A 16,151-nucleotide genomic window follows, 5' to 3' on the forward strand; every position below is an offset into this window, starting at 1 on the left:
CGCTTGGCTTGGGCCAAGTTTCTAAGCGATGTGACTTTCGGACGGTTGGGTTTAGAGTGCAAGCTCTGCGCAGTGGCTATTTAACATTCAGTTTATGAGAAGTGTCAGCTAATAGGTGTGATTATTTAACTCTTTTTCTGGGAGGGAACAACCTTTTTCAATTAAGTGTCCGCTGAGTGAGCAGATTTATAGGTTAATAATCAGTCATTAGTTGACTGTTAATAGTAAGGTCACTTTTAACACTTAGTTGTCAAAGTTGTCACATTCGTTTTAGTGAACAAGAAAACCCCCCATCCTTGAATACATTGCATTAAATTAGCTTTTTAGCTATAACGTAATGTGACAATGGGGGTTTATCAATTTTTAGCAAGATAGAGGACCAGATGTATCAAGCTTCAAAAGTGATAAAACGGAGAGTGATAAACAACCAGCCAATCAGCTTATATCTGTTATTTTTCAAACCCAGCCTGTAACATGACCGGTAGGAGCTGGTTGTTTATCACTCTCCATTTTATCACTTTTTGAAGCTTGATACATCTGGCCCAGAGAGAGATAAAATACCCGCCAATCAGCTTCAAAATTACAGCTAAGAGCTGATTGGTTGCAATGAGCGTTTTCTCATCTTTACCTCTTTTTAAGATTTGATAAATGTCCCTTTTAATGTAATGTCTGCAAATTCTGTGTTAACCTGTCCAGAGCTAAGTGACAGCTTGCCAGAATCATATGACATTTCCCATTAGGCAACTCACTTTTTTATATGCATTGTCTTTTTTCCCTCCTGCCATATATGCTTCAAACTATCGTTTCCATCCATTGATCTAGAAGTTGAACCCCAATATGACCGTCACGTTTGGGTGACTACATTAGTATAACAAGCTGTTCTGAGCCTCGCAGTGGGCCTGGGCAACCTCTAGTCACTGCCACCTAATGGGGAACCATTCTAAAATAAAGTAAAAAACTTGTAGCATATAAACAACAAATAAGTCCTTTTATGTCATTATTGCATAAACGTATCAACGAAGGGAAGTTAATGTGCAGCTGGGCACAGCCTACAACCCTTTGGGTGAGATTTAATAGGATGAGAGATTCAGAAAGTGAGAGATTTGGAAAGAAATCTCTTTTTTAAAGCGGCAATCGTTTACACTTCAAAATCAAACTGGTTTTGCAGTGTAAAGGATTGCCTCTTTAAAAAAAAGATTTCTTCCCAAATCTCTCACTTTCTGAATCTCTCATCCTATTAAATCTCACCCTCTATCTCCATCGCTCTTACTCTAGTCTAGACACTAGCCAGCCATGATCACCCACAACAATAACTGGGAAGGTTCAATAACGTTCCTTCCAGACAAGGAAATATTCCCATTGCATCTAGAGCAGACACTTGGAAGGTGAGTGACAACGAAACTGGCTCATCATTTGCATATATAAAATCATGTCTGCCCAACCAGCTGGATAGATTGCATTCCATAAATTTCAATTCAGATCCCATCAAAGGTAGCAATTATTTGACAATTCTCACGTGCAGATTAACACAATTATCCGTGAGATCAGAACTGCTGTGTAAAAGAAAACTTCAGATGTCCACAAGCAGAAAGCAATCACTTACATAACAAATGCATTCTGTTCAAACCAGTTAGATGATGTCATGACAGAGGCTCGGAGAGCAAATCAAGGAAGGCTTAATGGCCAGAGTCACACTGACTCGGAATGGTTTCCCATTCAACTGGTTCAGCTGCTCACATTCTTATTCCTTATAGAAAACTAATATGTTTTAAGATGACTTTGTGTCCACTTTGTGCATTTATGGAACATGAAAAAGATCAGTGACCCACAGTAACCTCTATGCCTTAATGTATGTGCGTCCAACGGCATGATAGAAGGTAGAAAAACACAAGGTCAAATCCAAGTGATACTGCATCTAAGGCACTTGCAGGCAAGTAGCTGGGTCATAGGGTCAACTGCATTAAGGTTGACATGCATTACGTTGACCACTGAAGGTGATAAGGGCTTAGATCCACATGGCTATTGACGACAGGCTCGGAAGGTCGACACAAGCAATAGGCCAACGATGGGAAAGTCAACAGTTAAAAGGTTGACAAATTTTTCACAATTTCTTGCCCTGAATGTTGACTTGGTTGATATGGACACTGTCTAAGTTTACTGCCATGATTCAGGCATGGTGCCTTGCCACTCTTGGCACACTCTTTTGCCGGCATCCCTAAGGAGGGAATACCCACAGGGGTCGGGTAAATATACTTACCTTCCCCCTGACCCCCCCCAACTCTTCTTCTATCAGCCTAACCCAAACCCTACATCCTCGCAGCCTGATTATAGCCCTCCTTTGCTAGTTCCTAAGCCCCCCCCCCACACACACACATGCTGTATAATCTAAACCCCTGCCCTGTAGCCTAACTTCCCTTCTAAGTACCAAACCTTCCCCTCCCCGCAGCGTAACACTAAGTCCCCCTACTAATGCCTAAACCTAACCCCTACCCCCCCCCCCCTCCCTTCCCCAGCTGCCCCACCCTCCTTGAATACACCGATCGGGATAACATTGGCGTTCTGGTATTGGCATCCTGATTCTTTCCGAAGTTCCGGTGCCAGTCTTACGAAGGTGGTTGGGATGCCGTATCTGGTATACGGAATGCCGCGTTCTGACTGCATCCCATTTTTAGAACATGGAAATTAATCTTTAAATAATGTCATCTAGATATGTGCTTTTTATAACACATGGAAATGTCAGTATTTTACAATACTGATCAATTTGTACCATAGACTTATAGTATAAATTCCTACTACACACACACACATATAATAGGATGTAGGGTCACATGAATTTGGACATGACTGGACATGGTTGGACGTAATCCACCGCTGTGAGGCAGCAATGCTAACCACTGTGCCATCTAATCTAAACAGGACAGAGTGATGCTCCAAAGTCCACTGGGATAGCATCAGTGACACACTTAGACGCATCAACTCAAAGTTCCCCTGGAAATGATTTTAAAAAATGTTGCCAGCTACGCTTGTTTTTAATCATATTAAATAGTAACTCATTTATGATTGGCTCCCTGACGTAAATCACTGAGGTTGGTGCAATGTGTCAGATCTTCTGCCGCAACTAAAATATCCACATGCTGAGTGCACGGTCTGTGGAAGAAACCGAAACGCCGCAGACTGGAAGAAAACTGATGCACAACACTTAGCAAACACACTGGCATAAAGGTCAAATTCAACCACGGTTCCTCTGTAACCACAGTGTCCTGACATTAAACTGACACTAGACCACTTCTATGGCTGGCCTGGATAGTTTGTTCGTCACCTGCTACGCTCATTGCTAAAGAGCTAACTTTGTATAACACCTCTGTTAGGTGTGGAGCCGGGATATAGAATAACAGACAGACCACGGCCACCTGTGACTCAGCTCAGAGACACCTCCTCCTGCTCCCATTCCCAAAGAGGGGAGTTGTCACTAATCATTGTCTCCGCTACCGCCTCCCAGCCACGTGCAGCGAGGAGAAACTGTACTATCATAGGAATGTGGAGTGATAGGTGAGATTTCTCATCCAGCATAGCATGTCAGAGAGTGAGCCAAAAGCTAACAGTGACTTCGTATATATATGTATTATTATCGTTTATTTATATGGCACCACAAAGGTTTCACAGCACCATATATATTATATATATAATTTATAAAGCACACACATATTACTCTGTGCTGTACAGAGAATACTGTATGTTAATCATTTACATCAGTCCAGAGCTTCAGATCTATTCCCTGTGACATCATAGCTGTGAGGTAGTAATGGTAACCACTAAGCCAATCATGCTCGCACATTTGTACCACTTATGTTCAGCTGAATGCTTCCAGAGTCTAAATTAAATACAATATATGGACAAAAGTATTCAGACGCCTGGCCATTACACCAACAGGGACTGTCATGACATTGCATTTAAATACAGGGATCCAGATGCACTAAGCTTCAAAAGTGATATAATTTAGATTGATAAACAGCCAGCCAATCAGCTCCTGCCTGCCATGTCACAGACTGTGTTTGCAAAAATGTCAGGTAGGAGCTGATTGGTTAGCTGTTTATCACTCTCTATTTTATCACTTTTGAAGCTTAGTGCATCTGGGCCAGATACTTTAATACGGAGTTGGACCCCTTTTTTAGCTATAACAGATTCCACTCTTCTTGGAAGGCTTTCCACAAAATGTTGGGAGTGATTCTTTGTGCCTATTCATTCTGTGGAACATTTATGAGGTCAGGCACTGATGATGGACGAGAAGGCCTTGCTTGCAATCTCTGTTCCAGTTTATCCCAAAGGTGCTCAGTGGGGTTGAGATCAGGGTTCTGTGTTTGACATTGAGGTTCTTCTTTGAACTCATCAAACCATGGGGGGGTGTTAATAGGATACCCTCATATGTCTTTATAGTCCTGTTTTGTGCCCTGAGGTAGGGATGGCCATTGACCATCGATGATTCAAAATCACCGATGGTTCATGGCCAATGTTGAATATTTTTGCCATCGATGGGGGGGAACAAGATGGTTCCCCTCCATCGATGGAACAGCAAAACGATGTTTTGCTTTTATTTTTTCTCCAAAGTGCCGGGACACGGAGCATAGCCCCGCCCCCGACCCCGTGTTTTGATTGGCCCACAGGCCAATCAATCAAACACAATGGATGACCATCGATATGTAAAAATATCGATGGTCATCCATTGCATAGTTTAGCACTATCGATGGGCAGTTGCCGAATTGCCATCGATGCCAACCATTGATGGCAATGGCAACGATGGCCATCCCTTCCCTGAGGCACAGTCATGTATTAATAGATAAGGGCCTTCCACAAACTTTTGTCACAATGGGGCAGATGTATTAAGCTTTAACAAGAGATAAATGCAAGGGTGATAAGGAGAGATAAACGCCCAGCCAATCACCTGCTAACTGCCATGTTACAACCTGTTTTTGAAAAAAGTCAGTAAAGAGCTGGTTGGCTGGACGTTTAACTCTCCTTATCACCCTTGCATTTATCTCTTGTTAAGGCTTAATACATCTGCCCCATTGTTTCAAGCATACTGTTGTTCAAAATTTCTTGGCAAACTGATGCATTAAGATTGCCCTTCACTGGAGATAAGACCGCTTCTGAAGTCAGGCCTGTTCTGCCGTGATCCCGCATCAATGCTGTCGTTTAATGACAGCATTGAATAGGGAGCCGTCGCTATTTCCAACGTCGGAAATAGCGGTGGCACATTGCATACCCCCCCCAAGTGTCCTTTCGTGGCCACAGTTGCTGTGTTTCCTAAACGCTTCCACTTTTGAATAATATCACTTACAGTTGACCATGGAATAACCAGCAGGGATGAAATTTCACAAACGTATTGCAAAGGTGGCGCCCTATCCCAATACCACGCCTTAAGTCACTGAGCTCTTCAGAATGACGCATTTTGTACACATTTCTGTAGTTTGGGACACTGAGGACACTATGACACTGAACACTATGAGGAGAAAGGAAAAAGATTTGTCTTGGTTATTACCAGGCGTTGTTGTTTAACGCCCATGTGTACAGTGGTTAAAATCCATTTAGTTATCTATATAATGTAATTCTTCTTTTACAGTTTTCAGTCACTTGAATTTAATATACATGCCAATATCATTAGTTCTCTATACCTTGTGAGGAGTTGTCCCGTGCTTGCATATTATCAGTGTACATTATAGGCTCTGTCAGTATTACTGCACCTGTCTCATAAAACCCTGCCTTCTGCATGCCTACGTCACATATTTTATGCATACTTTTAACAAACAAAAAAAAAAGATTCTCCCATAAACTTTAAACAGTCATCCTGTATGTAACCCTGTAAGTGCTGCTGCAGATTTATCAAGCACATAAGTGAAATGTTAATCCATACAGATGTGTCCTTATACAGCCACTCTCTGTGCGCCATGTCTCTGTGTCCTCATACAGCCACTCTCTGTGCGCCATGTCTCTGTGTCCTCATACAGCCACTGTCTGTGCTCCAGGTCTGTGTCCTTATACAGCCACTGTCTGTGTCTTGTTACAGCCACTCTCTGGGCTCCAGGTCTCTGTGTCCTCATATGGCCACTCTCTGTGTGCGCCAGGTCTCTGTGTCCTCGTACAGCCACTCTATGCGCCAGGTCTCTGTGTCCTCGTACAGCCACTCTCTGAGCACCAGGTCTCTGTGTCCTAGTACAGCCACTCTCTGCACGCGAGGTCTCTGTATCCTCATACAGCCACTGTCTGTGCGTCAGGTCTCTGTGTCCTCGCACAGCCACTCTCTGTGCGCCAGGTCTCTGTGTCCTCATACAGCCACTCTCTGTGCGCCAGGTCTCTGTGTCCTCGTACAGCCACTCTCTGTGCGCCAGGTCTCTGTATCCTCATACAGCCACTGTCTGTGCGTCAGGTCTCTGTGTCCTCGCACAGCCACTCTCTGCGCGTCAGGTCTGTGTCCTCATACAGCCACTCTCTGTGCTCCAGGTCTCTGTGTCCTCGTACAGCCACTCTCTGTGCGCCAGGTCTCTGTGTCCTCATACAACCACTCTCTGAGCGCCAGGTCTCTGTGTCCTCGTACAGCCACTCTCTGAGCACCAGGTCTCTGTGTCCTAGTACAGCCACTCTCTGCACGCGAGGTCTCTGTATCCTCATACAGCCACTGTCTGCGCGTCAGGTCTCTGTGTCCTCATACAGCCAGACTCTGTGCGTCAGGTCTCTGTGTCCTCGTACAGCCACTCTCTGTGCGCCAGGTCTCTGTATCCTCATACAGCCACTCTCTGCGCACCATGTCTCTGTGTCCTCATACAGCCACTCTCTGTGCGCCAGGTCTGTTTCCTCATACAGCCACTCTCTGTGCTTCAGGTTTCTGTGTCCTCATACAGCCACTCTCTGTGCGCCAGGTCTCTGTGTCCTCATACAGCCACTCTCTGAGCGCCATGTCTCTGTGTCCTCATACAGCCACTCTCTGTGCGCCATGTCTCTGTGTCCTCATACAGCCACTGTCTGTGCTCCAGGTCTGTGTCCTTATACAGCCACTGTCTGTGTCTTGTTACAGCCACTCTCTGGGCTCCAGGTCTCTGTGTCCTCATATGGCCACTCTCTGTGTGCGCCAGGTCTCTGTGTCCTCGTACAGCCACTCTATGCGCCAGGTCTCTGTGTCCTCGTACAGCCACTCTCTGAGCACCAGGTCTCTGTGTCCTAGTACAGCCACTCTCTGCACGCGAGGTCTCTGTATCCTCATACAGCCACTGTCTGTGCGTCAGGTCTCTGTGTCCTCGCACAGCCACTCTCTGTGCGCCAGGTCTCTGTGTCCTCATACAGCCACTCTCTGTGCGCCAGGTCTTTGTGTCCTCGTACAGCCACTCTCTGTGCGCCAGGTCTCTGTATCCTCATACAGCCACTGTCTGTGCGTCAGGTCTCTGTGTCCTCGCACAGCCACTCTCTGCGCGTCAGGTCTGTGTCCTCATACAGCCACTCTCTGTGCTCCAGGTCTCTGTGTCCTCGTACAGCCACTCTCTGTGCGCCAGGTCTCTGTGTCCTCATACAACCACTCTCTGAGCGCCAGGTCTCTGTGTCCTCGTACAGCCACTCTCTGAGCACCAGGTCTCTGTGTCCTAGTACAGCCACTCTCTGCACGCGAGGTCTCTGTATCCTCATACAGCCACTGTCTGCGCGTCAGGTCTCTGTGTCCTCATACAGCCAGACTCTGTGCGTCAGGTCTCTGTGTCCTCGTACAGCCACTCTCTGTGCGCCAGGTCTCTGTATCCTCATACAGCCACTCTCTGCGCACCATGTCTCTGTGTCCTCATACAGCCGCTCTCTGTGCGCCAGGTCTGTTTCCTCATACAGCCACTCTCTGTGCTTCAGGTTTCTGTGTCCTCATACAGCCACTCTCTGTGCGCCAGGTCTCTGTGTCCTCATACAGCCACTCTCTGTGCACCAGGTCTCTGTGTCCTCATACAGCCACTCTCTGTGCGCCAGGTCTCTGTGTCCTAGTACAGCCGCTCTATGTGCCCCAGGTCTCTGTGTCCTAGTACAGCCACTCTCTGCACGCGAGGTCTCTATCCTCATACAGCCACTCTCTGTGCACCAGGTCTCTGTGTCCTCGTACAGCCACTCTCTGTGCGCCAGGTCTGTTTCCTCATACAGCCACTCTCTGTGCTCCAGGTCTCTGTGTCCTCATACAGCCACTCTCTGTGCACCAGGTCTCTGTGTCCTCATACAGCCACTCTCTGTGCACCAGGTCTCTGTGTCCTCATACAGCCACTCTCTGTGCGCCAGGTCTCTGTGTCCTAGTACAGCCACTCTCTGCGCGTCAGGTCTGTGTCCTCATACAGCCACTCTCTGTGCTCCAGGTCCGTGTCCTCATACAGCCAGACTCTGTGCGTCAGGTCTCTGTGTCCTCGTACAGCCACTCTCTGTGCTCCAGGTCTCTGTGTCCTCATAAAGCCACTTTCTGTGCGCCAGGTCTCGGTGTCCTCATACAGCCACTCTCTGTGCACCAGGTCTCGGTGTCCTCATACAGCCACTCTCTGTGCGCCAGGTCTCTGTGTCCTAGTACAGCCACTCTATGTGCCCCAGGTCTCTGTGTCCTAGTACAGCCACTCTCTGCGCGTCAGGTCTGTGTCCTCATACAGCCACTCTCTGTGCTCCAGGTCTGTGTCCTCATACAGCCAGTCTCTGCACGTCAGGTCTCTGTGTCCTCGTACAGCCACTCTCTGTGCGCCAGGTCTGTTTCCTCATACAGCCACTCTCTGTGCGCCAGGTCTCTGTGTCCTCATACAGACAGACACTCTCTGTGCTCCAGGTCTCTGTGTCCTCATACAGCCACTCTCTATGCGCCACGTCTCTGTGTCCTGTTACAGCCACTCTCTGTGCTCCAGGTCTCTGTGTCCTCATACAGCCACTCTCTGTGCGCCAGGTCTGTGTCCTCATACAGCCACTCTCTGTGCGCCAGGTCTGTGTCCTCATACAGCCACTCTCTGTGCGCCAGGTCTGTGTCCTCATACAGCCACTCTCTGTGCGCCAGGTCTCTGTGTCCTGTTACAGCTACTCTCTGTGCGCCAGGTCTTTGTGTCCTCGTACAGCCACTCTGTGTGCACCAGGTCTCTGTGTCCTCATACAGCCACTCTCTGTGCGCCAGGTCTCTGTGTCCTGTTACAGCCACTCTCTGAAGAGCTACTTTATGATGCAGCAGCCACACAAAACACCACCCAAAATGCAAGAGACACCGGTGGCTGTAGTGTTCATCACACAGGAATTTATAATGAAATTAAAACAAATTCCAGAGTGATTAAAATTGCAGCCTGGTGTCTCTAGCACACTTTTTTAGCGATTCGCTGCATCTGCAATGGGAACAAGTTTCAAAATGTAAAGTAAACGCTATACTGCTCTGTGCAGCTCAGTCATGCCTGGCGTCCTGTGCTAGATGTATGAGAATACATCTGTATAATTCTCCAGAAGCTGTCTGATCTCCAATCATGACTGTATGACAGATGGGAGGTATTAGTAGTTACTACCATTCATAACCCCTTGAGCATACCATAGCTCTGTAAAAGGCTTCTAAGACCCTATTTATGAAGCATCTTCAGACGACCTTGCCAGAAAGGAATGAAAAAGCGGGGCGGGATGTAATGACGCCATAGTTCGGCGGCTGTGCGAGATGCCGGCTGAACTCACACTTGTGTTTTTTTAAAGGGGCAATCATTTATAAGGCATGGTTTTGCCTTGTAAGTAGTTGCCCCTTTAAAAAAGAAAACGTGGGCGTCGTTACATCCCACCCCAATTTTTTTTTTATTCAGTCTGGGATGTTTTAATAGTTTCGGCAAAAAGTTTTCGGATGTTTACCCCATCTGCACCAATCTCTGGAATGGGATACATTCTGGAGCTTGGATTAGGTAGGCTTCCATACACATTGCTTCCTGAGAGGAATATCATTATTAGTAAAGGTTGTTATGCTTGCAATGAGTGGTGGGATACAGCATCCAGCATACCGCCCCAGATTTGTTCAAATGAATCAGGCTTTTGACTAGATCTCTGTCAACTACAGTTTACCTTCTGTGATAGATGGGGTAGATGTATGAAGCAGTGATAAGGCAGGAGACGTGAGCCAGAGAAGTGGCCCATGGCAACCAATCAGCACTGAAGTAACATCTATAATAATTTGCATAATATAAAATTATACAGAGGAGCTGATTGGTTGAAATGGGCAACTTCTCCTCCCTTATCACTGCTACATACATCTACCCCACATAACATACTGTAAATATTGTTGTTCAGTTTATAAAGTGTGCAACTCTTCACATTAGCAAGTGAAATGCTGGAAAGAAGAATCCCATCTAAAACAATGGAATACAAATGAAATATGTATTAATGTCTATGAACCACATGATCTATTCAGTTAAGCAATAAGCTCTTTTTGCAGAGCAATATTAGTGAAATGAGGTAGAGGGGTGAAAATGATGTCAGTGTCACCCTCAAACTTCCACCCTACTCTGAAAAGTAAGAACTGTTTCCACCACTTTTCAGGAGCGGCATACAAAATCCTACTGAATGTTACAGTGTTTTCCAGTAAAACACTGTAACGTATCATTTCATAGGCAGATACACCTGCAATCACACACAGAATACAGAATGCACCTATCATTTTGATCAGCAGAAGCTGTTTGTGCATCCTATTTACACCATTTGCAAATAAGATGCATTGCATTGGAAAAAGTTGCACACAAAGAGAACTGGCTCTACAGAGTAACACAGAGCTCATGCAACTTATAGCACACAGAAGCCTTGCTATCCATATCATGAAACTACAATTGCTAGACAAAACTCAACAAGGTGTCTTTGGTAGCTGCAAAAGCTAAGGGGTTAATTTTCCTCTGTCCTTAAGTCCTGATGATTGCTGGTTTTAATATCGCCAAATTAAAAAACAAACAAGAGAGAGAACATGCCACACCTCTCGTGTCATCCTTTCTCTGAGTCACACGTAGAAGGGACCGAGGAAATATAGTTGTAATAATTCCCAGGAAAGTGGGCTGATACAGCCGGGTGACAGGCAGCCCAGGAAAAGGGGTCTCCTTCATACAGTACAGTCTGAGTGGTAGGACTATTATAGATGTAGGGTGTGGAGCGTGTCCTATGACCATATACACATGCTATGTTTATCTTTACTCATCTGGGAAGTACAAAAAAAACATCACTCACTCCATTATCATTTAAAAACAAATTATTGGATTTTCAGGTGGAGATTCATTATCCATTTAAAGAAGGAGCACGATTGGACAGTTAGTGAAGTAAGCTGTTATTACAAGCTATTACACAAGCAATTATTAACAAGTAATATGGAACTAGCTGTTATTAAAGCAAGACCTCATCCTTTCCTACCACTATTACTGTAATCTCCTGGTCACTAGCTATTCTCGACTATTATAATATTATCCTTGTGTAGAAAAAGCTAAATCTCTGCAAATTGGCATTGGCTGTTATGAGGCCATGTTTAGAAGTCAGTGAAGCATAAACCAGGTACTTTACAGAAACATGTAGGAGAGCAGTGAGGACAGAATTGTATGTACAGCACAGGTAGGGTGGAGCTATTGGGAGGGTTACTTGGAATACAGGTGTTCGGGAGGAGTAATATGAGTTAGCTTTAAGTCCAAGTGGGATAGGCATTTCTATTTATAGCTTACATGCATATAAGTAATTCAATGCTGTATACTCAGTGCTTGGGGGTACCACTTTTGTAGTACATTTAAGGTTTATACACACTGAGCTGTCATTGCTGGGGGGAAAGCCGCTCAGTGCATACACACTGAGTGGCTTTCCCCCTGCCCGGCGCTGTCAGCAGGGGGATGCGGACGGCTTTGCATAGCGCAGAGCTATGCAAAGCCGTCCAGAAAGCCACTCACCTGCTGGTAATACAAGCAGATAAACGGCTTTCCCGGCATCACTGCTCACAGCCGGGCCGTACACACTGGGCGGCTTTGAGCTGAAAGCTGCTCAAAACACCAAGTTTGAGCGGCTTTCAGCTGACAATCGCCCAGTATGTATGGGCCTTAAGGGTCTGGCTCTGGTTGAGAATCGCAGCTTACTGAGTTCCAGAGAGCCTGCCATGCCCAAAATCCGCCACCCTCCCCTCTTGCCGCGATTTCCCCTTGCAACCAAAGACATCCCCTCGCATGTGTCCACTGCATGTGAAATCATTTGATGGTCTCAGACCACTGACTGATTTATCCTGGGCAGAGGACCCATTCAGTTGAATCTGCCCCAATATATACCTGCAGTTCCCTGTTGTCACAGAAATGCCAGTCCAGAGGCAAAGTCAACACTGAGTCATCGGAGAAACCCATCTTGGCACATGGAGAAGCGGCAGGCTTCAGAAGGAGTGATGCAGGAGTAAGCATTGGTTAAATATTAAGAATTGCTACTTATGCAATGGACGTTAGATAAGATACACACAGTGGGTGTACTAGTGAGTGACAGAATTTGGAAGGTGTTTTGCTATGGCAGAGGTAGGCCCTATCATGATCAGAAGAGGACAAGGATCAAATTGTTTTACAGCAAGTAGGAGAAAGGTGACACCCAGTTGTCCTTATTTATGTGTATCTAAGGTGCTCATATACTATGGCGACTTCTCAGAGGGGAAAAGTGGCCCGCAATCCAACCATGAACCGCCCAGGACCCTCACGGGGGGTAGGACTATATACCATACACGGTATACAGCAGGAGTGTATTAAGAGCCTCCTCCAGCCTGGCCCCCTCCTCTCTGCCGGGAGTAGCAGGGTCTGAGCAGTAGAGCACTCAGACTCTATTACACATGCGCAGATCACTGGGAAAAATTGTTTTTTTGTAGCGTTGCTGGATCCCAGGTGCAGCTTGTGTGGTGTGGGCCCCCCTGGGACTCAGTGTGCATCATGCACATTGCCCCCATTATAATTACGCCACTGGTATACAGTCACTCTGCATACAGTGTATCTATGCAATCCCAGCCAAAACACAACAAATCTATCATACAGCAGGTGCCATCTTCATTATCCGATGCTATACGCAATGGACCACACAATACATCGGATCAGATGTCAAACGTGCAATTTGGTCACTTTTCATCCGATTTCCTGACGGAATCAGATGAAATGTGACCAGTTCGCCATGGAGTCGCCCTAGTGTTTAGGCACCTTAATACCCTTTTCACACTGACCAAGGATTTTGCTGTGAATCAGTCAACCTGGGTTTAGAGCCTGGGAAAATGCAACCTGTTGACACCAGGAATGGCCTATTACAGAGACTCACCCAGGCAAGCTGCAGTGTGAAAGGCACGACCCGGCTTAACTGACAAATGTTATGTTTAAAAGCTGCTGATTGGCTGTGTATGCAGAGGCCTGCTTAAAGAGAGTGACATGCAGGGCAGGCACTGGTGCAAGTGTGAAGGTGATGACCTGGGAATAACATGGGTTCAACAGGGGTTTGAGCAGCTGTGACATGGCTTGAAACTGTGTTCAATTCACCTGGATCGGACCTGGGATTTAGTTGTGAAATAGGTATGACACACTCTTCTTCAGCCTACAGTTAATTCACTCAACATCTGCCTTGTGCAGCCAGGTGTGCCGCGATGTGTGCTGAGCGATCTGTGCTTAGCACATCACTCAGCACAGAGGCCGCCGTCGCCCCTTGTGTACAAGGAATTACACTTACTGTAGATTCTAGGATTTCAGTTGAGTCCCCTTTGCCATCTACCATCAATTATAAAAATAAAATATTGTAAAAAGTGCATGAATCCAATAAAGCAGTGGTTCTCAATCTCGGTCCTCTAGAACCTCCACACAGGTCAGGTTTCTCAGGTCACCTGGCAGGAGCACTGTGTATCCCCAATTGTCACATTTTAAAAATCCCCAAGTGACATGGAAAACATCAACAATTTGGAGTTCTGAGGACCAAGTTTGAGAACCTGTGACTATTAGGCGTTCCTTACTACAAAAGCACAGCAAAATAATGTGTTGCTCTCCATCTGGGGTGGAAGTATAAATCCCAGAATGTTCTGCAAAGTTTCTAAAAATCCTGCATTTCATAAGTTACTTCTTATTGTAGAACAGAGGTAAGAAACTTGTGACTAAAGGCTGGTGGGGCATGCTGGGACTTGTAGTTTTAAACCAGCTGGTGATGTACGATTGCCTACATGGCACAAAATTAGTGGCATATTGTACAAAAGTTATGTGCCCGTAATATATATATATATATATATATATATATATATATATATATATATATATATATATATATATATATATATATATATATATATATATAAAAATAACTGATGATATCATTGTTCGATGATTATAACATTGCTCAGAGGATTATCATAGTATAAACGTTACCCATGCAGTGTAATCCATCATTAAAATTAAAATAGTTGTCTGAATCCTATATTTCTCGTGTTCTACACAGCACATGGACCAGTGTGATGGGATACAGCCCAATGCCCACAAATCCCCTATAGCAAGCATGTCTCCAAACTATGGCCCTCCAGCTGTTGTGAAACTACAATTCCCATTATGCTTTGCCACAGTTTTGCTATCAGGGAATGCTAAAACTATGGCAAGGCATGCTGGGATGTGTAGTTTCACAACAGCTGGCATACATTGGACACTGAGGAATAAATTATGTACCACCTGTCTGTTCATAAAATAAATAAATAAATAGGATTTTTTTTTTAAAGTAATTGATTTGTTACAAACGTAATTGTATCTATAGAAGGATGTAATTGTCTGTTGCAATCGCTGGTTTGCTGACACCTGTTCAATTAATGTATTTTTCTTTTTTTCCTAGAGACAGCAACAATAATCTGTATACACCACTGACAGGGATGCTGATGTTCAGTGATCTCATTAAGGACAGTACATCCATCTCCCATACCATACAAGATGCGACCTGACATACCTAAGATGAACAGCATAGTGCGAACTGCAGGTGACATTCTCCTGGGTAGCCGGTAGTAGAGGCTGGCAGCAGGTCCCTCCGCACAGTCCCCGGGTATGAGTGCAGGCAGAGACTGGCTGACACACTGTCACACCTTCTTCTGAGTTAAAGAGACAGCCAAGTCAGTCACTGGCTCCTTCTTCCCCCATGGGCCAGCCAGTCCAAAGCATGTGGGTTGTGAAGGTACACACACGGCAAACACATAGTACTCAGTAAAAGTGTCTCGGTTCCCTTGTAGGATTGTTACAATGTATTTCCCAGCTAAAGGATTCCACTTCTGCAAAGTCAGGTGCCTTATATCCAGGAGGAAGTCCGGACCAGGGAGAGAGCTACAGAGTAAGCACAGCACTGAGTGTACTATAGTGTCACGCCTACAAACATATATATTACAGATATATGTATGTATCCTTCCCCGCCTGTGACACTGTCCTGCTTGCTGGATGTAACCTTCTTAGGGGGAACAGCCTGTGGCTTCCCCAGTCTCTGCCCTGGTAAGACGCGTGCCTGTCCTGTGCCCGGGCTGCTGCTGCTGCTGCTGATCTGTGTAGTGTCATCTACTAAGGTGAGGATCCTGAGGCTGGCTCAGAGATTAGGCTGAGTAGGGAACTGTCCCTCCCACTCTCCTGCTACAGGCTCTTGATCTGCATGTCACTCACTTATAGTAATACTCACTGCACCTCCACCACACACTCTGGCTGCATGGCTGCTTCTGCTCCTGTCCTAGATGGAATCCACAGGCATTCACTAAGTACCACAAGCACCACAACGTCCACCTGCTATATATTCACTTTTTGAAAAAACTATCTTAAATCTCCTATTAAAAGTAAAATACTTAACTTTTGTGGCTGGTGGATTTTGAGCTGATTGGTTACAGCCTGTGTGTGTGTGTGTATGTCAAAAGGGTCTATTTCACAGCTATTTTATTTAATTGCAGTATCACCTATATTTTTACTAATTTTTCACAAGGCATGTCAATTTTGTTCAAAAATGGGTAAAAATATGTGGATTCCCCAAACCATCTGTTTTATTTCTTACCAGTAAACTATATAGCGCACACATATACCGCAGCACTTTACAGAGAATATTTGAACATTCACATCAGTCTCTGCCACAGTGGAGCTTACAATCTATATACCCTGCCACATGTACACGCACACACAGACATTCTAGGG

The 16,151-nt window shown here is 45.5% G+C and overlaps 1 protein-coding gene and 1 long non-coding RNA gene across 2 annotated transcripts in view; one reads left to right on the top strand and one right to left on the bottom strand.

Annotated features, from left to right (window-relative positions):
- Positions 1–15,581, bottom strand: part of TGFA (transforming growth factor alpha) — a 54,538-nt gene extending 38,957 nt beyond the window's left edge. Inside the window, exon 1 of the mRNA XM_083184537.1 lies at positions 14,941–15,581. Coding sequence (XP_083040663.1) covers positions 14,941–14,977 — 37 coding nt within the window. The 5' untranslated portion in view covers positions 14,978–15,581. The remainder of the gene's footprint in view (positions 1–14,940) is intronic.
- Positions 1–15,731, top strand: part of LOC146075374 (uncharacterized) — a 32,998-nt gene extending 17,267 nt beyond the window's left edge. Inside the window, exon 3 of the long non-coding RNA XR_014473563.1 lies at positions 14,830–15,731. This is a non-coding gene — a long non-coding RNA (uncharacterized LOC146075374). The remainder of the gene's footprint in view (positions 1–14,829) is intronic.
- Positions 15,732–16,151: the final 420 nt, after the last annotated feature.

Source organism: Crinia signifera, chromosome 4 (genome assembly GCF_055691185.1).
Source record: "Crinia signifera chromosome 4, ASM5569118v1, whole genome shotgun sequence".
NCBI classification, from domain to species: Eukaryota; Metazoa; Chordata; class Amphibia; order Anura; family Myobatrachidae; genus Crinia; species Crinia signifera.